Source organism: Peromyscus leucopus, chromosome 1 (assembly GCF_004664715.2).
Source record: "Peromyscus leucopus breed LL Stock chromosome 1, UCI_PerLeu_2.1, whole genome shotgun sequence".
Classification (NCBI taxonomy): Eukaryota; Metazoa; Chordata; class Mammalia; order Rodentia; family Cricetidae; genus Peromyscus; species Peromyscus leucopus.
This window is the reverse complement of record NC_051063.1, coordinates 171792942-171816014: the sequence shown is the minus strand read 5'-3', so window position 1 is coordinate 171816014 and position 23073 is coordinate 171792942. Positions and strand designations below refer to the sequence as shown.

The window sequence follows — 23073 nt, the reverse complement described above, 5'->3', positions numbered from 1 at the left end:
CTCCAGCCCATAATTCAAAACAAAACAAAACAAAACAAAACAAAAAAAACAACCTGAAAGATAAAAAGTGAGTAGAGGATGGTGAGCACAGAGATTTGACACCAAGATCTTTGCAGGCGATCTCAGTATAGTGGGGAAGCCTGCCATCCCAGCGTTTGGAAGTGTGGGGCTCAGAGGATCATGAGACAAACGCCAACTTGGGCAAACTTCAGGCCAGCCAGGGCTCGGGAGATAGCTCAAGTCAGGATCGTTAGCCCTGTGAGCATGGCGACCTGACCGTGGACACTGTGGCCAGCAAAAGGGAATGGAGTCCAGCCAGTCCCTAAGGCTCAGGAAGCAGCTGGCCTGCTCATGAGCTCCAGATTCAGTGAAAGAGCCTGTCCTTTTGTGTGTGTGTGTGTGTTTTTACATTTATTTATTTGTGTGTGGACCTGCCTGAGGGAGGGAGCCAGTTCTCTCCTTCTATCATGTCATGTCTGTGGAAGGGAGTCGGGTCATCAGGTTTGGTGGCAGGTTTTACCTGCTGAGCCATCTCAGCAGCCTGAGAGAGTCTCGGTTAAAACACAAGGTGCTTGAGCCAACTGCGGTGGCAGAGGCCAACCTGGTCTACAGAATGAGTTCTAGGCCAGCCTTGTCTCCATCGTGGAAACCTGTCTCAACAATCAAACAAAACAAGACGCATGCTGCCCGAGAAGGAAAGACACCAGTGGTTAACCTCTGGTTTCTATGCAGACATATACACATGGCATGTACACCAGCATGCACATGAGTGTACACACACACACACACACACACACACACACACACACACACACACACTTTTCAGAAAGAAAGACTTAACTACTGCTGTCGGAGCCCTTGGATGGAGCTCCATCCAATGAGGGTCTACATGCTTCTCAGGTGACTCCCCTGGGGTACAATGAACCTGGTATTGAACCGACATCACACTTGGACCACCCTCAGCCAATCCAGTGTTCTTCTTTCCCTCCTGAAGCTGTTGGTCCCAGGTCACTGCTGCCTCAGAGTCTGCCCCCAGGAGCATCTGCCTTGCAGACCGTAGATGGAATCTTCATGTGCCGCTGTAACGAAGGGCTTGAGGTTGAGCATCTTACATAGAAGAGAGGTTTCTATGTCCCCAGATGCTGGTGGAGCCAGGACGGCACCAGAGTCCTGACAAGTTGCCTCTCATGGGCATCCTGTGACACAGGGTGATGCAGAGCATGTGGGGTAACCTTGCCTGATGCTGTCATACTCCCGAAGGAGCTAACTAATGCAGTGACACTGGGCTTGGCCCACTTTGAGTGACAGCGTGAGTCCATTCATCAGGGTGGAATCCCCCATGATGTAAGTCATTTGCATCTGCCCCACCTCTTGAGATTTGCCCCATTCAGCACCAGGCCCCTCCAGCGAGCCTCCTGGGGCAAACAACCAGCCTATAGCAGACAAACAGCACTGACCCCATGTTGTTTGAAGAGGAGGAGGTGGAGTTTGCACCTGTGAGAGCATGCCACACCCCAAACGAAGACCTTTTCCTATCTATCCAAGGTAATTCAAAGGTAGGTGGTCCCTAGTAGACATCTGTGGGCCCTTGCTCATTCATTTTCTTTTTTTTCTTTTTTTTGGTTTTTCGAGACAGGGTTTCTCTGTGTAGCTTTGCGCCTCTCCTGGGACTCACTTGGTAGTCCAGGCTGGCCTCGAACTCACAGAGATCCACCTGGCTCTGCCTCCCGAGTGCTGGGATTAAAGGCGTGCGCCACCACCGCCCGGCTCCCTTGCTCATTCATAAGAGCTTTTTTCACTAGAGCCGGCACATGGAAACGGCCCATGTGTCCACTGATGGACGGATGGGCAAGATAATGTGGTATATCCATACAACGGAATATTACTCGGCCTTAAAAAATAAGAAAGCCAAGTGTGGCTGTCATCACAGCACTTGGGAAGCCGAGGCAAGAGGACCGTCAGTTCTGAGATATTGTATCAAACCCAAAATGTATGAGTTCCAGGACAGCCAGGGCTGCACAGAGAAATCCTGTCTCAAAAACAAAACTTTGAGAAACAACAACAAGGAAAATTCTACAGAGGTTAAAACATGGGTGAACCTTGAGCTGAGTGAGATGAGCTAGTCACAAAAGGACAAGGAGTCCACAATCCCTCCTAGAGTGGGGTTTGCAGCAGAGTCAGGGCCACAGAAATTAAGTAGGATGCCAACTGCCAGGTACCACGGGTTCCCTGTCTTCCCCTAAACTTCAAGTGTGGGAAGCTCACCCCCCAGTTCCTTTGTGAATGATACTGACAGTGGGGCCTTTGGGAGTCACACGGTCAAGATGAGGTCACCAGGGTGGGTGCCCATGATGCTGCCAATGATTTTCTAAAGGAGGAGAGAAATGGGGGCCACGGATGTCACTTAGTTGGTAGAGCGGTGGCCTGCCATGTGTCAAGCCCTGGGTTCCACCCTCATCACTGCATACAGCAGCTGTGGTGTCTCACACCAGAGAGCCCAGCACTCCTGAGGGGGAGACAGGGATATCAGGAGTTCAAGGTCAGCCTTAGCTATATGGGAAGTTTGAGGCCAGCTGGGCTGTAAGAGGCCCTATCTCAAAAAATGAAAAATAAAAACAAGGGCCAGAGAGACGGCTCAGCGATTTAGAGCATCCACCGCTCTTACAGAGGACCCAGGTTCTGCGCCCAGCACCCACATGGCGGCTCACAACCCTCTGTAACTCCGGTGGTCTTCCGGACTCAGGAGCACCACGTCTGCACATGCATGGTGCACACACATACTTGCATGCTAACACCCATAGGTAATATATGTGTATGACTCCACAGCACCATACACTTGTATTACCTACAGGTATTACAAAAACAAATAAAAGGAGGGGCCTGGAGAGATGGCTCAGCAGTTAAGAGCACTGACTGCTCTTCCAGAGGACCTGAGTTCAATTCCCAGCACCCACATGGCGGCTCACAACTCTCTGTAACTCCTGTTCCAGGGGATCCAACACCCTCATACAGACACATACACAGGCAAAATGCCAATATACACAAATAAATAAATTATAAAAAAATAAAATAAAGGGAGAGAGACACCTTACCTGTTTCGCCATGGGTGTCGTTCACCATGTTGAGACGAGGGATCCCGCCAAGCCCTGTTCCTAGATTTCCCAGGGCTCCAGAACCACCGGCTAAACCAACTGCTGTGCTCTGTAAACTACCAGCCTGTGGCGTGTTAGTTATTGTAACAGAAAATGAACAAAGGCACCATGGGCTTGGGGGAGGGGAGAGGAGGGAGACTTGTCTGATGGGCCTGGGATTCCCCCTTTGCAAGATGGAACCTTCTAGATATTGGTTGCTCAACGCCGTGAACATACGTACACCACTGCGCTAATTTTACAAGTTAAAAATCTGCTCCGAGGAAGAAATATTGACGCTCCAAGCTGAGTGTGTGAAAGTAACAAGAGAAAATATTGGCGCACAATGTACCGGCTTCGGTTTCTGACAAGGCGTGGAGCTGAGTCCTCGAAAAACAGTCTCACTGCAGATAACGTGGAAACAAAGACTGGCTAGAGAAACAGCGCATGACTTAGGGGCTAACTTTGGAAAACTCATTACAATTACCACATGCTAAATTAATGGAGTCATTTGAAATAAGGAATACTAAATATTTTTCAGTTATTGGGTCACAGAGACTTTCAGTTAACAAGTCTCCAGTCCTTGCTTGGAGCTGGGGTGGTGCACAGGCCTTTAATCCCAGCACTCAGGAGGCAGAGGCATGTGGGTCTCTGAGTTTGAGGCCAGCCTGATCTACATAGTGAGTTCCAGGACAGCCAGAACTACCTAGTGAGACCCTATCTCCTTAAAAAAAAAAAAAAAAAAGGCTTGGGGGTTGATGAGATGGCTCAGTTGCTAAAGGTGCTTGCAGCCAAATCTGATGATCTGAGTTCGATCCCAGGACACATATGTTGGAAAGGAAGAATCTGATCCCTCACTATATTCTCTGGTTTCAACACACATACTTGGCAAACACACACACACACACACACACACACACACACACACACACACACACACACACTAAATGTTTAATAAGCAAAACAAATAGACTAAAATCATTGTTCATTAGGTGCGATGGTGCATGTGACCCCAGTACTGGGGAGGGTGAGGCAGGAGAATGTCAAGTTTGAGGGCAGCCTTTTTGAGGGCAGCCTGGGTCTACATAGTTAAGACTCTGTCTCCAAAAATAAAATAAAATCATTGCTGGGTGTAGCAAGAAGGTTCCATGGGTAAAGCGCTTGCCGTGGAAGCATGGAGACTTGAGTCCAGATTCCCAGACCCCATGAAAAGCTAAGTCTGGAGCATGCATCTGGAATTCCAGCGCTCCTGTGGTGAGATGGGAGGTGGAGGCACAAAGGACCCCTGGAAGTTCAAAGGCCACCTCACCTGGCATGCCCAACAGTGAGCAAGAAAGATTGTGTCTCAAAAAAAAAAAAAAAAAAAAAAATAGAAGACAAGGAGGGATAGCTAATATTGCCCTCTGACCTCCATGTGTGTGTGCACTGTAGCACACTCACACACACACACACACACACACACAAACACACATATATATACATACAACCACACCCACACAGCACAACACACACAGAGAGAGATTTTTTAAACACCATTGCTGGATTTCCACGATGTGCCTATTTCTCTGCATCAACACCGTGGGGCATTCTGGCCAGTGAACGGCAAAGCTGGAAGCAGATGGCAGCTATTACAGATATTGGGTAAACTGCTTACAAAAAATAAAAACTGAGAGAGTTAGTCTGGAGAACAGATATTTGAAAATATGCACGGAGTGTGATTGACTTCCCAGGGATGATGTCATTAAAGAAAACTGCCGTGGATCTCTGCATCTGCTTCCCTCTGTCACTGGATGAGGGTTCTATCATGACAGTTAGGGTGTTCAGCCATCCCATCACCAGAGCAGGTCAGCTCAGGCACCCTCTCGACCATTGCCAGTAGTCTACAGTGGAGGTATCTTTGTGGATTTCTGGGAACCTCTCTAGCACTCTGTTTCTTCCTATTCCCCTGGGGTCTTCATTTACCATGGTTTCTCTTTCCTTGTTCTCCCACTCTGTTCCTGATCCAGCTGGGACCTCCCACTCCCCTAAGCTCTCTTTCTCCCAACCCTTGCCCTCCATTGTCCCCCCCTCACCCCCAGTTTGCTCATGTAGATCTCATCCATTTCTCTGAACCCCAGGTAGAACTCCAGGAGTCCAATCGTTGAGAGAGAGGAGGGATTGTATGAGCAAGAGATATCGAGACCATGATTGGAAAAAGCACAGGGACAAATAGCCAAACTAGCGGAAACACATGAACTGTGAACCAATAGCTGAGGAGCCCCCAACTGGACCTGGCCCTCTGGATAAGTGAGACAGTTGTTTAGCTTGAACTGTTTAGGAGAATCTCAGGCAGTGGGACCAGGACCTGTCCTTGGTGCATGAGCCGGCTTTTTGGAGCCTGGGGCCTATGCTGAGACACTTTGCTCAGCCTTGGTGCAGGGAGGAGGGGACTGGACCTGCCCCAACTGAATCTACCAGACTGGGCTGAATCCCCAGGGGTGACCTTGCCTTGGAGGAGGTGGGAATGGGGGGTGGATTAGGTGGGAGGAGGGAGGACGGGAAGCCGTGGCTGATATGTAAAATTAAATTAATTATAAAATTAAAACAAACAAAAAAAGAAAAGAAAAAGAAAACTCTCCCAGAAGCCATCAAAAGCCAGTCGTCCCTCGACTAGGGCTTGGGGCTTTGTGCCCACCTCTCCCTTTCCAGTTGCTTTTCTGGCTTGAGTTTGCTTTTTTTTGTTTTTGCTTTTGTTTGTTTGTTTGTTTTGTTTTTGTTTTTCAGAGCCAAAGACCGAACCCAGGGCCTTGGGCTTGCTAGGCAAGTGCTCTACCACTGAGCTAAGTCCCCAACCCCCTGCTTGAGTTTGCTGTCACGCCTCTGTGAGTGCGCATGCACCATGCTTGCTTCCTGGTGTCAGCCACTATCTCTGGCTCAGCCGATCTTCCGTCCTCTACAACTGACCCCCGAGCCCTTGGGGGAAGAGCTGTGACAGAGATGCCTATTCAGGACTGAGCACCCTGGGGTCTCGCTCTCTGCACACTGACCGGCTGTGGGTGCGTGTTGGGGTCAGAGTCAACCCTGGTGTCTTCCTCAAGTTGCTCTACATCGCTTTAATGCTTCTCCCAGATATCCATTCCCTTCTTTACGTGGCCGGGTGCGCGTGCCACAGTGTTAGGGTCAGGAGGTCAGAGACTATTTGTGGGAGTTGGTTTTCTCCTTCTGCCACGTGGACTCCAGGGATCGGAGTCAACTGAATTTGCCGTAATTTTTTGTCTTGCGACACCAGCCCTGGTCATTAGGTTTATTTTGGTTTGACTGGCAGCTTCCTAAACATTTCATTTAATGCCAGGGATGTGGGTGGGGCTCTCACATCTTCAGAGGGCTGCAGGGAGGGTGGTGAACTCCCTGGGAACCCCGAGAGGATACCTTAGAATCAGAATCACTGCCTTCTGTCATGGTTGCCGTAATGGGGAACTCCCGGTGTGACACCTTAACGTCCTCACAAGCACGTGGAGGTTATCAGCCAAGATCTCACACACACACACACACACACACACACACACACACACACGCGCGCGCGCGCGCGCACACACACACACATACACACAGGCACACACATGCACACAGGCGCACACGCACGCGCACACGCACACACCAGTTGTCAGCCTACTCTTTAAACCTCCGTCTTTCAATTCCGCCCCCTTCCACAGTAGCTGCAAAAACCCAGCTCCCTTGCTAGCTAGACTGCACTCCTTAGAGGGCCGGAGCTCCACCCTGCCCAGTGGAGACCTCCCCCCACCCCCCACCCCCCACCCCCAGCAGAGAGCCTGCGCTCTGGGAACCAGAGAAGCAGGGTGAACAACATGGATGCCTAACAGGTTCTGGGAAGTAAGGCCTGATTAAGAGAGGAGCAGGGGAGCCCTTGTCTGTGATTGCCCACAAGGGCTGGGTGCCTCCGTAAACAAACAAATAAAGAATGAAGAATGCACCTGCTTTTGGGCCTGGGGGACACAGGCCTGTAACCCCAGCGCTTGGGACACGGAGGCGGGAGTTCAAAGTCATCCTTGGCTCCAACGGGAGTTTGGACGGCGTGAGCTAACACAGGGCTGAGGAGATAGCCTGGAGGTAAAGTGCTCGCCACACAAGCGTGGAGACGTGAGTTCAGTTCAGAATCCGTGTAAAGAGGGAGCTGGGTGTAGTGTGTGCCGGCCTGTGAGCCCAGCACTGGGAAGAAAGAAACAGGTGGATACCTGAGACTCCCTGGCCAGCCAGCCTAGATTAACTGGTCTCCACATAGGTGAGCATATGTGTGTATGTGCACTTCCTCTGAGCTCATGCGCACAAATGCACACACACACACACACACAGTAAATAGACGACATAAAAATGTCTATCCAGTGTGGCTGCGCACACCTTTAATCCCAGCACTCTGGAAGCAGTGAATCTCTGTGAGTTCGAGGCCAGCCTGGTCTACATACACATGGAGTTTCCAGGCCAACCTGGGCTACATAGTGAGTTCCTGTTTTTTTGTTTTGTTTTGTTTTTTGTTTGTTTGTTTTAAAGGAAATCTTTTTCAATATTCTTGTCCCAAATTAGGATTAAACTCAGCGCCTGAGCAATGAAAAGTGGGAGAATTTTAGCAGCAGAAGCTGCTGGAAGTGCCAACAGAGCTTGCTCCAGGAGATCTGCTGAATCCACGGAGTTTTTCCTGAGACTGCAGAAAGTTCTCTCTCTGATTAGGCCGACTATGCCTGCTCACTGTGGCTTATCAGTGCCAGCATCCCACCCCGTACAGAGACTGGCAGATAAGGGCACTATCTCCCCTGATGACTGCATTTCAAAGACAGAGAAACCATTCATAGTCAGAGGCCAATGGAAGATTCACCTTCCCTTCAAAGGGGCTGGGACAGAAATTGAAATTACAAGCTTTCGTGGGGCTGGAGAGATGACTCAGTGGTTAAGAGCTCACACTGTGGCTGGGCGTGATGGTGGCGGCGTACGCCTTCAATCCCAGCACTTGGGAGGCAGAGGCAGATGAATCTGAGTTTGAGGCCAGCCTGGTCTACAGAGTGAGTTCCAGGACAGCCAGGGCTACACAGAGAAACTCTGTTTGTTTGTCTTAACAAACAAACAAACAAACAAACAAAGAGCTCATACTGCTCTTGCAGAGGACCCAAGTTCAGTTCCCAGCTCCCACAACTGCCTGTAACTCCAGCTCCAGGGGATCTGGCGCCCTCTCTTGGCCTCCTTTGGTATCTACACACACGTGGCTTATGCTCACCCAGACAAAAATAAATAAATAGATCTTAAAAAACACAAGGTCAGGCTTGGAGAGATGGCTCAGTGGTTAGGAACACTACCTACTCTTCCAGAGGACCGGGGTTTGATTCCCAGCATCCCCATGGCAGCTCACAACCCTCTGTAAGTCCAGTTCCAGGAGACTTGACACCCTTTTCTTGTCTCCAGACACTGAATGCACGCACACAGTGCAAGCAAACGCTCACCTACATTAAGTGAATGAATGAATGAATGAATGAATGAAACAAAGAAACCCACATAGCCTCGTGTGTGTGGAGGGAGTGGAGGGTAGAGGGTATGGCATGTGTGATATATGTATGTGTGTGTGTGTGTGTGTGTGTGTGTGTGTGTGTGTGTGTGTGTGCGCCTGTGGAAAAAGGCATCTGGAAGAGGTAGGGCACCTCCTTTCATCTTATGTCTTGAGTCAGGTCTCTCACTGAACCTGGACCTCACTCAGTCAGTTCGGGTGGCCGCCCTGCGAGCATCAGGGATCTCCCTGCCTCTGGCTGTCCGGGCCGCTGGGTCGCAGAACCAAGCTGCTGTGTCTTGTTAAAGCAAGTGCGTAGATGGTCGAGTTCATACCTGCACGGCGGGCGCTTCATGGACCAGCCTGTCTCCCCAGCCCCAGGCTTTTCGTTTGTGTTTTGAGACAGACTCCCCTGTGGTACAGGCTGGCTTTGAACTCCCTGGGTCGCCAGCATGACCTTACATTCTCCTGCCTCCCCCTGAGCGTTGGAATGATGGGCTGCGCCCCTCCGCCCCGCCCCTCGGGACAGCTCCGCCTTCACCATCCCGGAAAGAGATCGTCCCTGATTTGTCAGCCCCGCCCCCACCCCTGCCTCGGTCTCTAAGTCAGGAACTTTCCCAAACAAACCTTGGGCTCCCGCGCTATCAGATCTCCATCAGTTTAAGTACAGGTATTGTGGAAGCCGGCGGGACTCCATTTACTTAATTAACATTTACCAGCACCTTCTGTGGGCACATCCTGTCTACTAGGGTGTCTCTCTTCACCTCTGAGTTTGTCTGTGTGTGCACACTGACATCTGTCCACACCGGATTGTGTCTCCTTGCATCTCTTTTTAACTTAGAATTACTTATTCATCTCGACGGTGTGTGTGGTGGGGGGGGGTGTGCCTTGTCAGAGGACAGCTTGTGGCGTTGGCTCTCTCCTTCCACCTTGTGGGTCTTCAGCCTTGGTGGCAAGCACCTTGACCTGCTGAGCCATCCTGACAAGGCTTCTGTATCTATTCACTATTTATTTATTATTTCTTTAAGACAATATCTCATGTATCCCAGCCTGGCCTTGGGGACTTCATGTCCAGTTTTATACAGTGCTGGGGCCCGAACCTGGGACTTCTTGAATGCCCGGCAAGTACTCTACCAGCTGAACCACAGCCCTAACCTGTCATTCTGCATCTCATGTGTGACCATTTTTATTTCTCTCCCTCTCTTGATACTCACCCACTCCTTTACCAATTCATCCATCCATCCATGCATCCATGCATCCATGCATCCATCCATCCATCCATCCAACCATCCATCCACCCATCCACCCATTCATCCATCCACCTATCCACCCATCCATCCATCCATCATCCATTCATCCATCCATCCACCCATCCATCCATCCATCCATCATCCATCTATTCATCCATCCACCCATCCATCCATTCATCCATCCACCCACCATCCATCCATCCATCCACCCATTCATTCATCCATCCATCCATCCATCCATCCACCCATCCATCCATTCATCCATCCACCCATCCACCCATTCATCCATCCACCTATCCACCCATCCATCCACCCATCATCCATTCATCCATCCACCCATTCATCCATCCATTCACCCACCCATCCATCCACCCGTCCATCTACCTGTCCATCCATCCATCCATCCATCCATCCATCCATCCATCCAGTGATCCGTTCATTGTCACAAACATCCCTAGAGGCTGCAGAGGTGTCCCCAGTCCAAGGTGAGAGAGAGACAGCAGCCCATCATCCTGTGTGATCAAAACAGTCAGGAGGGAGTACAGCAGGAAGATGCTGGAGACTGAAGAGAGGCAGTAGAGTCAGGAGAAGAGGGTGGCTGGGTGTCTCTCTTGCCTGGAGAGTCGATTCTCGGATTCCAAGCTGGTGTCTGTGTGGGTGCTGAGTGCTGGAGTGAAGGAGTGGGGGACAGGAATCGGGGTACCATCTGCAGACCAGCACAGAATGTAGCGAGGAGGATACAGACCAGCGAAGTACGAATCACCCACCCCCAAATCCAGGTTCCAGGCCCCTAATGCCTTCCTCGGGCCCGGGAGCCTGAGTTCCCACCCCCTTATTCCAGTGGCCCCACCATGATTACCTAGAAGGAGGCAGCCCACGTGAAGGAGGGCAGAAGGGCGGGGCGGAGGAATCTGGAATCCTGGCCGGGCTGGGTGGCCGGGATGCTTGGAGATTAACAGGGAAAACCCGCCTGACAGCAAGCCAGAGTGGAAGGAGTTGTCCTCGGTGTCACATCTCAGCTCCGCAGGCTGCCATGGGCATCCCCAAGACCTTCCTGCTCAGCCTCCTCGGCATCGGGCTCTGCCTGACAGGTACCCACCTGCGCTGAGTCTGATGGGAAGAACGACCAGAGCCAGCATTCTTGGGTCTGAGGGAGGAGGGCTGGGCCTGGACCCCTGGGTCTGAGGGAGGAGGGCTGCTGGGCCTGCACCCCGGGTCTGAGGAAGGAGGTCTGGGATCTAGACCCTTGGGTCTGAGGGAGGAGGGCTGGGCCTGGATCCCTGGGTCTGAGGGAGGAGGTCTGGGGTCTAGACCCCTGGGTCTGAGGGAGGAGGGCTGAGGTCTGGATCCCTGGGTCTGAGGGAGGAGGGCTGAGGTCTGGATCCCTGGGTCTGAGGGAGGAGGGCTGAGGTCTGGACCCCTGGGTCTGAGGGAGGAGGTCTGGGCCTGGACCCCTGGGTCTGAGGGAGGAGGACTGGGCCTGGATCCCTGTGTCTGAGGGAGGAAGTCTGGGGTCTGGATCCCTGGGTCTGAAGGAGGAGGGCTGGGCCTGGATCCCTGGGTCTGAGGGAGGAGGGCTGAGGTCTGGACCCCTGGGTCTGAAGAGGAGGGCTGGGGCTGGACCTCTGAGTCTGAGGGAGGAGGGCTGGGTCTGGACCCCTGGGTCTGAGGGAGGAGGGCTGGGCCTGGAACCCTGGTCTGAGGGAGGAGGGCTGGGGCCTGGATCCCTGGGTCTGAGGGAGGAGGGCTGAGGTCTGGACCCCTGGGTCTGAAGAGGAGGGCTGGGGCTGGACCTCTGAGTCTGAGGGAGGAGGTCCAGGGTCTGGATCCCTGGGTCTGAGGGAGGAGGGCTGGCCCTGGAGCCCTGGGTCTGAGGGAGGAGGGCTAGAGGTTTGTCCTCCCCAGTCTTGGGATGGTGGAGAGCTTGTGCGCTTCCCTTCTCATCCCCTCTGCACCCCCACATTGTCATCTCCTCTGACACTGGGTCTTCCTCTCCCTCCCAGCCCCTCACTGAAGGGATTTCTGGGGAGCTATCGGGGCTCTCCCTGGAGCTGGCAAGGACCTTAGCTCCATCTTTGGACCCTCTGTCATGCAGGACTTACTCACTTGAGCATGAAGGGGTCCTGAGGGGAGAGTTAGGAAGATATTAAGCAAACCCTTCCCACACGAGGCTTAATATGTGAGCCTCTGCTCACTTCGGGAAAACAGTTAGGTGTCTGTGTTAGCAACCTCGTGTGCTTCTCTGTACCAGATGTCAATATCTGTGTGTGTGTGTGTGTGTGTGTGTGTGTGTGTGTGTGTGTGTGTGTGTACAGGCGCTTGCACTTTGGGGCTGGCAAGATGGCTCCAAGGTGCTTGCCACCAAGCCTGACAATCCAAGTTTGATCCCTAGGACCGACTCGGTGAAAAAAGAGAATTGACTCCTAAAACCGGTCCTCTGACCTCCGCACTGGGTGGGTACACTCATGCTCCCCCTCCACAACACTATAAATAAAATGTAATAGAAAAAATGTTGAGACAGGGTCTCACTGTATAGCCCTGGCTGGCCTGAAGCTTTCAATGTAGACCAGGCTGGCCTCAAACTCATAGAGATCCACCTGTCTCTGCCTCCTGAGTGCTGGGATTAAAGGCGTGCACCACCATGATCGACAACAATTTCAAATTTTTAAATGTTTTTGTGTGGTGGTGTAGGACTGTAATCCTAACACCTGGCCAGCCTCAGCTGAATTGTGAGTTCTAGGCCAGCCTAAGCTACATGAGACTGTCTCAAAAAAAAAAAAAAAATTTCTTTGAGGGTCAGTTTCTCTCCTTCACTTTCTTTGAAAAGAAAAAAAGATGTGTGTGTAATTTTGCACACACATGTCCACTGTCGCTGTGCTATCTCTGTGGATTACACATCTATATAATGTATCCATTATATGATTTTAAACTACTTCGATGGGATCATTTATTTTCCTCATTCGTTTTGCCGTGTGTATGTGTGCAGTGTGTATGCACGTGTGTGTGGAGGTCTGAGGTTGACACCGGCGTCTTCCTCCATCACTCTCGTCCAAGTCCAGGAAGGGTCTCATTTGAACCTAGCCCCCATTGTTGATCTAGTCCAGCTGGCTCGATTGTTCTGGGATCGACTCTCTCTGCCTCCCTCACACTAGGGTGACTGGTAGGCTGCCACACCTGGGGTCTAACCCTAGCCCCCATACTAGAGGACAAGCTTGACCACCACCATCGGTCAGCTTCCCAGTCTATGATGTCATCTCTTTCTTTGTTTGTTTGTTTTGTTTTTCGAGACAGGGTTTCTCTGTGTAGCCCTGGCTGTCCTGGAACTCACTCTGTAGACCAGGTTGGCCTTGAACTCACAGAGATCCGTCTGCCTCTGCCTCCCGAGGGCTGGAACTAAAGGCGTGTGCTACCACTGCCCGGCAGATGGTGTCATTTCTAACTGCATAATTGTGCTCTCTTTTGGTGCGTGTGATTTTTCTCTTCCACAACTTTTAGCTTCTTTTTTTAAAAAAAAAAAAAAAAAAAAAAAAAGTTATGTTGCCGGGCGGTGGTGGCGCACGCCTTTAGTTCCAGCCCTCGGGAGGCAGAGGCAGGCGGATCTCTGTGAGTTCCAGGCCAGTCTGGTCTACAGAGTGAGTTCCAGGAAAGGCGCAAAGCTACACAGAGAAACCCTGTCTCAAAAAACCAAAAAAAAAAAAAAAAGTTATGTCCTCTCTCTGTGTGTGTGTGTGTGTGTGTGTGTGTGTGTGTGTGTGTGTGTGTGCTGGCCCATGCCACAGCTCACATGTGGAGGTCAGAGGACAGCTTGCAGGAGTTGATGCTCTCCTTCCATCACGTGGGTCCTGGGGCTCGAACTCAGATGGTCCGTTTTGGTGGCAAGCACTTTACTGGCTGAGCCAACTTGCTGGCCCTCCCTCAGCTTCTGTGTCCCTTGATCCTCTGTCATTGTTATGACACATGCAAAATACAGACACCAGAGCTTATGAGTGAGGTCCCCCCCCCCCAAGTGGCTTTGTTGACACGTCCATCCTTGTGGGGTCTCGGGGAACATGGGGCTGCATCCAAGCTGCTCTGCATGCATTTAATAGGAGGTTTGCACAAACCTGTGCCAGCACTTAGGCCAGAGTTCAGTTGCGTTGCTGAGCTGGCTGTGACTGTGTGAGACTGCACTCTTCCGACCGCGGGGTGTAGACCGTTTGGGGGATGGGCAGAGCATGGAAATCACCTCAGCCCCTTATGCAAGTGACTGAGGTCTTCGAGGACCACGGTGGCACTTGGTGATGACACTGCTGTCTCATGGTGACATGAGACACAGCAACCTGGCGTGTGTCTGTCCCATACTGTGTGGAGCCCCAGGTTCCCCCCACCTGCTAACACACCCCATCCCTCTCCTAGGCTCCCAAGCCCTACAGTGCTACAGCTTTGAGCACACCTACTTCGGGCCCTTCGACCTCAGCGCCATGACATTTCCCAGTGTCTCCTGCCCCCAGGGGTGCTCTGAGGCGATGCTGTTGCTGGATACTGGTGAGGACCTGAGGGCTGCAAGAGCGTGTGCAGCCGTGGAAATAAAGAGGAGACAGAGAGGGGAGGGAGGGAGGAGAGAGGAGAAGAGTGGGGACGCGGGAGGAGAAAGCGATGGCTGAGCATGGCGTTCTCGCCTGGGATCCTGGCACTCGAGGTAGATCCAGGAGCACTGCGTGTTTGCAGCCAGCCTGGGCTACATGGCAAGACCTGGTCGGAGGGAAAGAGAAACAGGCATGATGGCACAAGTCTCTAATCCAAGCGCGTCCAATCCTTGGAAGGCGGAGGCAGGAGGATCACAAGTTCAAGGTCATCCTCGGCGGCAGAGCAAGCTTTAGGCCAGCCCAGAGCTGTATGAAACCCTGCCTCCGAAAAACAAACAAAACAGGGCTGGTGAGATGGCTCAGTGGTGAAGAGCACTGGCCGCTCTTCTAGGCGGCCCAGGTTTGGTTTCCAGCACTTAGATCACAGCTTGCACAGCGCTGTAACTCCAGTTCCAGGTGATCTAACACCCTCCTCTGTGAGCACTGCATGTGTGCTACATACAAACTAAAATTAATAAAATCTTTAAAAACAACAGAGACCGAGGGAGAGGAGAGAGCTGAGGGGAGAGAAGGGAGGGAAGGGGGAGGGGAGGGGAGAGGAAGGGAGGGGAGAAGAGAAGGGCGAGGGTAAATGAGAGGCATGAAATGAAGGAGGATAAGAGATGAGGGAGGGACAGAGAAGAGGGAGGCAGGAAATGGACACTGGGCAGGCTGGACAGGCTGGCACAAGCCATAATCCCAGCACTCAGGAAGGAGACGCAGGAGGAACAGATATTCTGGGTCATCCTTGAGAACATAAGTAGTCGGAGGCTAGCCTGGGCTCCAGCAGACCCTGTCTCAAAAAAAGAAAGAAAAGTTAAAGAGAAACAAAACAAGGTAGCAGAAGGCAAAACTGAGTGAGAGGAGACAAGCAGGAGGCGGGAGGGAGAGTTCATTCCGGGCCTGGTGCTCTCCCCCAGGGTACCGCTCCCTGGTGACAATTGTCCGGAAGGGATGCTGGACCGGCCCCACCACTGGCCCCATGCAGTCCAACCAGGATGCGCTGCCTCCGGACTACGCGGTGGTCCGCGGCTGCGCAACAGACTTCTGCAACACCCAACTCAAGAACCACGATAGCCTCCCCAACCTGAGCCAAGGTGTGCCTGGGGGGCGGGCCTGGAGAGACGGGGCGGGGCTTGAGAGAGCGGGGCGGGGCTAGAGGGATGGGGGCGGGACTTGAGAGAGGGCGGGGCTGGAGGGATGGGGCGGGCCTGGAGAGACTGGGCGGGGCTTGAGAGAATGGGCGGGGCTGGAGGGATAGGGGCGGCCTGGAGAGACGGGGAGGGCGGGGGCGGGGATGGAGGTGAGAGGCGGGACTGGAGGGATGGGGGCGGGACTGGAAAGACGGGGCAGGGCTTGAGAGACCAGGGGCGGGGCTTGCGAGATGGGGGCGGGGCTGCAGAGTGCAGGGGCGGGGCTTGAGGTGCGGGGGAGGGGCTAGAGGTGAGGGCGGGACTGGAGAGGTCTGGGGCGGGGCCTCCGCCGGCCGCTACTCAGGCTGTAGGTTACCAGACTCCGCTTCTGCATGAGCGGTTGCAGTGCCAGCCTGGAGCAATGGTCTCACCTATCTACTGTTTTCTACAAGCACCTGACCCGCCGACGCTCAGTGGCACCGAGTGCTATGCCTGCTTGGGGACCCGCCCCGAAGACTGCTCCCCTGAGAGGTCCCGACGAGTCCAGTGCCACCAGGACCAGAGCGTCTGTTTCCAGGGCAACGGCCAGATGAACATTGGTGAGGGGCTGGAATAGTGGGATGGCCTGGGATAGACATGTGGAGGCGCGGAAGGCCTGAGGGCAGAGGCACCGGAGAGGCATGTTCTCTGTGGCCTTGGTCTGAGGCAGGAGGCTCGGGTGTAGTCCATGGAAGAAGACATGGCGGTGATTTAAAGGAGGCGTGGCTCTGATCTAAAGGCCTGTTGTAGACTGAGAGAGGAGGCCTGTAGTACCGTGAAGGAGGGGGTGGGGCTCTGGTCCGAGGGAGGAGGCGCGTCTGCACTCTGAGGGACCTGAGATGTGTCAGAGGATGCAGGCCCGCCCCTGCCTGCAAAGGCAGAGCTCCAGGGAGGCCCCTCCCGCGGCCTGACCCCTCCTCCCTGTCCACCCAGGCAACTTCTCAGTGCCCGTGTACATCCGGACCTGCCACCGGCCCTCCTGCACCACCATGGGCACCATCAGCCCCTGGACGTCCATCGACCTTCAGGGCTACTGCTGCGAGGGCCACCTCTGCAACAGGGACTCGGTGACACAGACCCTCCCCGGCGTCACGTCCCCGGCCCCTCCCCGGGCTCCCCGAATCCTGACCCTGCTGCTTGTGGCTCCACTACTGGCCATCGCTCTGGGGGGCCCCCTTGGGCTCACCGCGTAGACAGCGCCTCCAGCATCGTCTCGCTTCTCACCACTCCAGCCCCTTTTTAAAGATGGCGTCAAAATAAGAGCCTCACTCCCGTCCCCCCAGCCACAACCTTCACCCCTCTACCCATCCTTCCTGGCCCCACTGGGAACCAATCAGTACACTGAGTGAGGCCCCTCAAAATCCACCCCTGCCCATCATGCCTTCAACACGTGAGCCTTTTGTGATACCTCGCAGCCAAATCACACCACTCACCTTACAAACCCATTTCTCACAAGGGTGGTGGCAATCCCAGCACCCAAGGGGCTGAGGCAGGAGGATCACTACTTCAAGGCCAAGCTGGACCACACTGCAAGTTGAGGTGGGCTACACTGTGAGACTCTGTCAGGCAGTGGTGGCTCACACCTTTAATCTCAGCGCTCTGGAGGCAGATGTACGTGGATCTTTGAGTTTGAGCTCAACCTGGTCTACAGAGTGAGTTCCGGGACAGCCAAGACTACACAGTGAGACCGTGTTTCAAAAGAAAGGAAGAGGAGAGAGAGAGAGAGAGAGAGAGAGAGAGAGAGAGAGAGAGAGAGAGAGAGAGAGAGAACAAAACCCCTGCTTTTCAGTGTCTCTAAAACAGAACTGGCATCCACACTACACCCCAGCAGTCCCACTCTTGGGTGTACCACCTCAAGAGAAATTGGTCCATACGCTCCCCCAAACTATGTAGACTGGTAGGACAGTTCATAGTAGCCACAAACTGAAAACAACACAAATAAGTCTGAACAGCCAAATGGCATGAGGAGGTTATGATCCAGTCACACAATGGAGTACTACACAGCAACGAAAAATGGCAGTTGATGGTTACCTGCCGTGGCCTTGGAAGAATCTCGCAAAAGTGGTGTTGAGCAAAATAGTAAAGACACACCATAGAACAGGTTATATGATTCCATTCAGAACAAAGTATACATGTTGGTTAAAAATTAGTGCGTGCCATTAGCAGTCAGTGATTATCTTTGGGGACAAGTGACCAGAAGAGGGAATATGAGGTGTTTGGAGGTCAAGACATTGAGTTATGGGATCTAAGAACTCACTGACCCATTTTTTGCACTTTTCACTAAACTTTCTGTTGTTGTTTTGGAAAAAGGTCTCAAGTAGCCCAGGCTGGCCTCAAACTCATTGCATAGCCTAGGATGACCCTGAATTCCTGGTCCTCCTACCTCGACCTGCCAGACGCTGGGATGACAGATTCAAGCCATCATATCTGCTCTTTCTCATCTTTCCACGTGTATATTATTTGCAATAAAAGGTTTTAAAAATGTGCAAACTTCCTTGATGGGAAAGGGGCAGATGAGGGGGATGTGGAGGGAGGACCAAGCCCACCCCTTTCTTAACATTATCTGTTTAAACTGAGCAGAGGGGAGAGTTCGAGTTCTGCCTTCTCACACCAGCTTTGGAGTTTGAGGCAGCATTAAACATTAAACAGCAAGGATTGAGCCAGATGAGGTGCGGGAACCCTATACTCCCACCCACTGGGAAGCTGGCATAAGGGGATCTTGAGTTCAAGGTCAGCGTGAGTAACTTAGTGGTGAGATTCTGTCTAAAAATCTAAAAATTAGCCCGGGGGCTGGGGTGATGGCATGCGGCTTTAATCCCAGCACTGAGGAGGCAGGGACAGGTGGATCTCTGTGGGTTTGAGGTCAGCCTGGGCTACAGAGAGAGTTCCAGGACAGTCAGGGCTACATGGAGAAACCTTTTCTTGAAAAACGGGGGCGTGGAGGGGGGTGACCTGGGGAGAAAAGGGTTTATTTCATCTTACAGCCACCACTCATCAGCCCCAGGAACGGAGAAGTCACGGTGACAAGCGGGTGGTGGCCGGTCACTTGGTGTCCATAGTCAGGAACCGGAGCAGTGGATGCTGATGCTCGGCTCACTCCCCTCCTGCTCTGTGTGGACTGTGTCACCTACAGTTAAGGTCGTCCTTCTCCTCTCAGTTAACTCAACATGGAACCTCCCTCACAGATGTGCCCAGAAGCTTGTCTCCTAGGTGATTCTAGCTCCTGTCGGGTCGACGGTCACAGCATTGGAGGCGGCCAGGTCCTGAGGGATGAGGAGGAGTTTGCCAGGAGGGCGCAGTGGAAGGAGCATTCCAGCCTATGCTAGACTCACGAAGCACTCGTTGGACGGCAAGAACACAGGGCAGGGTGGGAATAAGGAACTGAGGGGCAGGAAGAGGCATCTGGCAGCCATCTGGAACCTGTTCTTCTGGGCTGGTGTGTTCCCGGCCCCAGCAATTAGTCAGGCCCACCCTGCCCTCCTGATCTGGAAAGATACAGTCACAAACCTGGAGGCTCATGGTTGGAGAAACTGGGCTGTGAGTCAGATGTGGGAGGGGACACAACCCTTATTCCAGCTCTCTAGAGGTGGAGGATGGGAATCAGGAATTCACTGTCTACCTCTGATACATAATGTCTAGCCTGAGCTACATCCTCTGATCCACAATGTCTAGCCTGTGCTATATCCTCTGATCCAAAATGTCTAGCCTGAGCTACATCCTCTGATCCACAATGTCTAGCCTGAGCTACATAAGACCTTGTCTGAAAATAAAACAAACGAAAGGAGTATGATCGAGTAAGGCAAGTCCAGACGGGAACCTGAGGGACAGTTGATGGGCATGGATGTCGGAGAAGAAGCCTATGAGGCAAGGCAGTAAGAGAGGGGGTTTGGGGACCACTTGCCCAGAGCCAGGATAGGGCCAGTAAGATGGCTCAGTGAATAAAGATGCTTGCCACAAAATTCTAACGACCTGAGTTCGATCCCTGGATCTGACAAGGTGGAAGGAGAGAATACACTCCCCAAAGTTGTCCTCTGACCTCCACATGCGCCATGTCACCTACACACATGCACACACCTACATGGGAAAAACAAATACAATTTAGAAAATGAAGTTAAAGAGTTGGGATGTATTAATATACGAAGATGAGGAAGATGAGCAAGGAAAGGGTGGGTAGGCCCTGAAGGGCCTAGAAATATCGTATGTCAATGAGCCTTCTCTGTTTCCTCCTACAGCCGGTGGAAGCCGTGTTTCTAGAGGCAGAGAGGAGCATGGTGAAAGCCAAGCTATACAACCAGGCCAGAGACAGGGACAGAGGGAGGAGGCCAGCAAGGGCCACTCTCTTCCACGTCTCCAAGGTCAGGGGCTGCTTAATGTTAAAGGCCAGGGGAGAAGGAAAGGCTGGGGAGGGGGTGTGGGTGTGAGAGCTATGGGGTGGGAGCCGGCTGCTCTTTGCTTGAACACAGAGTTCTCCTGTGGAGGCGTGGGTGCGTGGGTGGTGATGCTAACAGCCCTGCATGGGATCCTGCAGAAAGGCTGTACCCTCTCGGAGTGGCAAAGGCTGGGGGGTCCACCGGCTATTCTTCTTCCAAAGTGGCCCTTTGTGTCTTTTTAAAACCGATGGTGGCCCATGCCTTTCATCCCAGCAATCAGGAGGCAGAGGCAGGTGGATCTCTGTGAGTTCGAGGCCAGCCTGGTTTACAGTTAGTTCTAGGACAGCCAGGGTTGTGCAGAGAAATCCTGTCTTGAAAAAAAATTTTTATTATAGTGTACATTTAATTAAAAATAATTACATCATTTCCCCCCTCTCTCTAGTCCCTTCTACCCCTCCCATGTCTTTCCCAAAATCACAGGGCCTCCTGTTCTTTCAACATCGTGGTTGCATATACATATAAATGAATAAATGTATAATTAAAACCATCCGAGTCCCTTCAGCATTGCTGTGTGCATGTTTCCAGGGTTGACCACTTGGTATTGAGTAACCAGTGGGGGACTCATCCCTCGAAAGGTCAAGTCTCCTCTTCTGAGCAGCTGTTAGTCTCCAGTTGCGGGGGAACTTATGAGAGTCCCCCACCCACATTAGGAGGTCTGTCCCATACACTGTTGGAAGTGTTCAGGTTTTATTTAGATAGCCACGCCATTGAGCTTTGTACCTCTTTTGAGACAAGGTCTCCTGCAGCCCAGGCTGACCTCAAACTCGATATGTAGCTAAGGATGGCCTTGAACTCCTAACCCTCTTGCCTCCAGCTCCTGAGTGTGAATCTCTACACGCTGTGTGTTTTCTGCACATGGGACACGAGTCCTTAAAAATAATATTGTTGAGTTTGGGGATTTAGCTAGTGGTAGAGCACCTGCCTAGCAAGCGTAAGGCCCTGGGTTAAATAATAATAATATTGTCAAAATATTAATAGGGCCTGGAGAGATGGCTGGGCAATTAAGAGTGCTTGCTGCTGTCTCATGGGACCTAAGTTTGGTTCCCAGCACCCACATCAGCTTGCAAAGCTTGTAACTCCACCGCCAGGGATCTGATGCCCTCTTATGGCTGCTATAGGTACTACAATCACAAGGACACATTTAAAAAAATAAATCTTAAATAATAGCTATGTTAATGATGTCAGAGCCTACTGTGGTGGTGGACACCTGTAACCTCAAAGGCTGAGGCAAGATCACCCATGAGCTTAAAGCAAGCCTAGGCTACACGACAAGACGCTGTCTCAAAAAGGGAGTATCATGGGTTTGAGGCTAGCCTAAGCAACCTACTATTGTGGAATATTAGTTTAAGATGTGTTACATTCATTTATGCTGTGGAACATTTGTTTAATGATGCAAAGATGTGTTGTATTCTTTTATGTTGCATTTGTTTAACTCTATAAAGCTGTGTTACTTTGCCCATCTAAAACACCTGATTGGTCTAATAAAGAACTGAATGGCCAATAGCAAGGCAGAAGAAAGGATAGGTGGGGCTGGCAGTCAGAGAGAATAAATAAGAGGAGAAATCTAGGCTTGAGAGTGAAGGGTGAGGAATGAGAAAAGGAGAAGGAGAGGAGGATGCCAGAGACCAACCCCCCCTGCCACCCAGCCAGCCACAGAATAAAAAGGAAAGAAAGATATATAGAATAAATAAAGATAAAAAACTGAGAGGCAAAATACAGAGAAATGGGATAAGTTAAGTTAGAAAAGCTGGCTAGAAACAAGCCAAGCTAAGACTGAGCATTCATAAGTAAGAATAAGTTTCTGTAAATTTATTTGGAAGCTGGGTGGTGGGCCCCCAAAGAGTTAAAGAAAAACCTGCAACCTATCTATTTTCTTTTAAATTTTACTGACATTCATCTATTTATTTCATAGGGTGGAGGTGAGGACAATGTGTGGTTAATTGGCTGCCTCATTCCAATATGTGAGTCCCAGGGGTTGAACGCAGCTCACCAGACTTGGTGGCAAGTGCCTTTACCTGCAGAAATATCTCAGCCACTCCAGGCTACATATCTTTAAAATGAATTAATTAGGGCCAGAGCGATAGCTCAGTTGGTAAAAATGTTTTCTTTGCACCCACAAGGACCTGAAGTACTTATGCAAGAATGTAGCATGAATCTTAAAAGTTCTTATTAACAAAATCAAACCCGAGGCGAGTTATTGGGGTCCATGCTGGTAGATCAGAGAGACAGAACAAGCCACAGCTATCTCACCTCGCCGGATCCTCAGCTGGTCTTGTCTCCTCAGACTGGAAGCTTCTGTGTCCTCATCCAGAATGAATCTCAGCTGAACTGTGTTGCTCCAAAGCCTGAAAGCTTAACCAGCCGAATTCTTAACCAGCCAAATGCTTAACCAGCCAAATCTTAACCAGGCCAAAATGCTTCTAGTTTCTTGCCCTCACGCCTTATATATCTTCCTGCTTTCTAGCACCACAAGAAGAAGGAGGCGGAGATGAAGAAGAAAAAGAAGAAGAAAAAGAAGAAGAAGAAGAAGAAGAAGAAGAAGAAGAAGAAGAAGAAGAAGAAGAAGAAGAAGAAGAAGAAGAAGAAGAAGAAGAAGTCAGCATGATGGCACACATTTATAATCCCAGCACTGTGGAGGTGGAGACAGGCAGTTCCTGGGTGCTCAATGGCCAGGCAGACGAGCCTACTTAGTGAGTCCATGAGCAGGACAAGGTCTCAGAATAAATAAAAGTTAAATTGGTGAGATGACTCATGGATAAAGGTGACTGCCAAGAAGTCTTAGGTCTTACAAGAAAGAAACATCGCCTGCAAGGTGTCCTCTGACCTGTGCATGTAAAGACACACACACACACACTAAAGAAAACTAAAATAGATGGCCCCTAAGGAATGACACACAAGTTTGACCTTTAGCCTCCACACACATGGTTACACACATGAACACACAGTCACATTCCTGCACGAA

At 51.5% G+C, this 23073-nt stretch overlaps 1 protein-coding gene across 1 annotated transcript; it reads left to right on the top strand.

Moving 5' to 3' along the window:
- The first annotated feature begins 10779 nt into the window (after positions 1–10779).
- Lypd5 (LY6/PLAUR domain containing 5) lies at positions 10780–17298 on the top strand. Its single transcript, XM_028893804.2, has 5 exons — positions 10780–10996; positions 14301–14429; positions 15430–15606; positions 16095–16241; positions 16615–17298. The coding sequence occupies exons 1-5, from the start codon at positions 10939–10941 to the stop codon at positions 16872–16874; spliced, it is 771 nt and encodes a 256-aa protein (XP_028749637.1). The 5' UTR covers positions 10780–10938; the 3' UTR covers positions 16875–17298.
- Positions 17299–23073: the final 5775 nt, after the last annotated feature.

What these genes read in the sequence shown, in the direction of transcription:
- Lypd5 (XM_028893804.2), top strand. Translation starts at nt 10,939, where the DNA reads ATGGGCATCCCCAAGACCTTCCTGCTCAGCCTCCTCGGCATCGGGCTC. An exon ending in CATCGGGCTCTGCCTGACAG is followed by an intron (nt 10,997 to 14,300) that starts GTACCCACCTGC and finishes TCCCTCTCCTAG; the next exon opens with GCTCCCAAGCCCTACAGTGC. An exon ending in CAACGGCCAGATGAACATTG is followed by an intron (nt 16,242 to 16,614) that starts GTGAGGGGCTGG and finishes CTGTCCACCCAG; the next exon opens with GCAACTTCTCAGTGCCCGTG.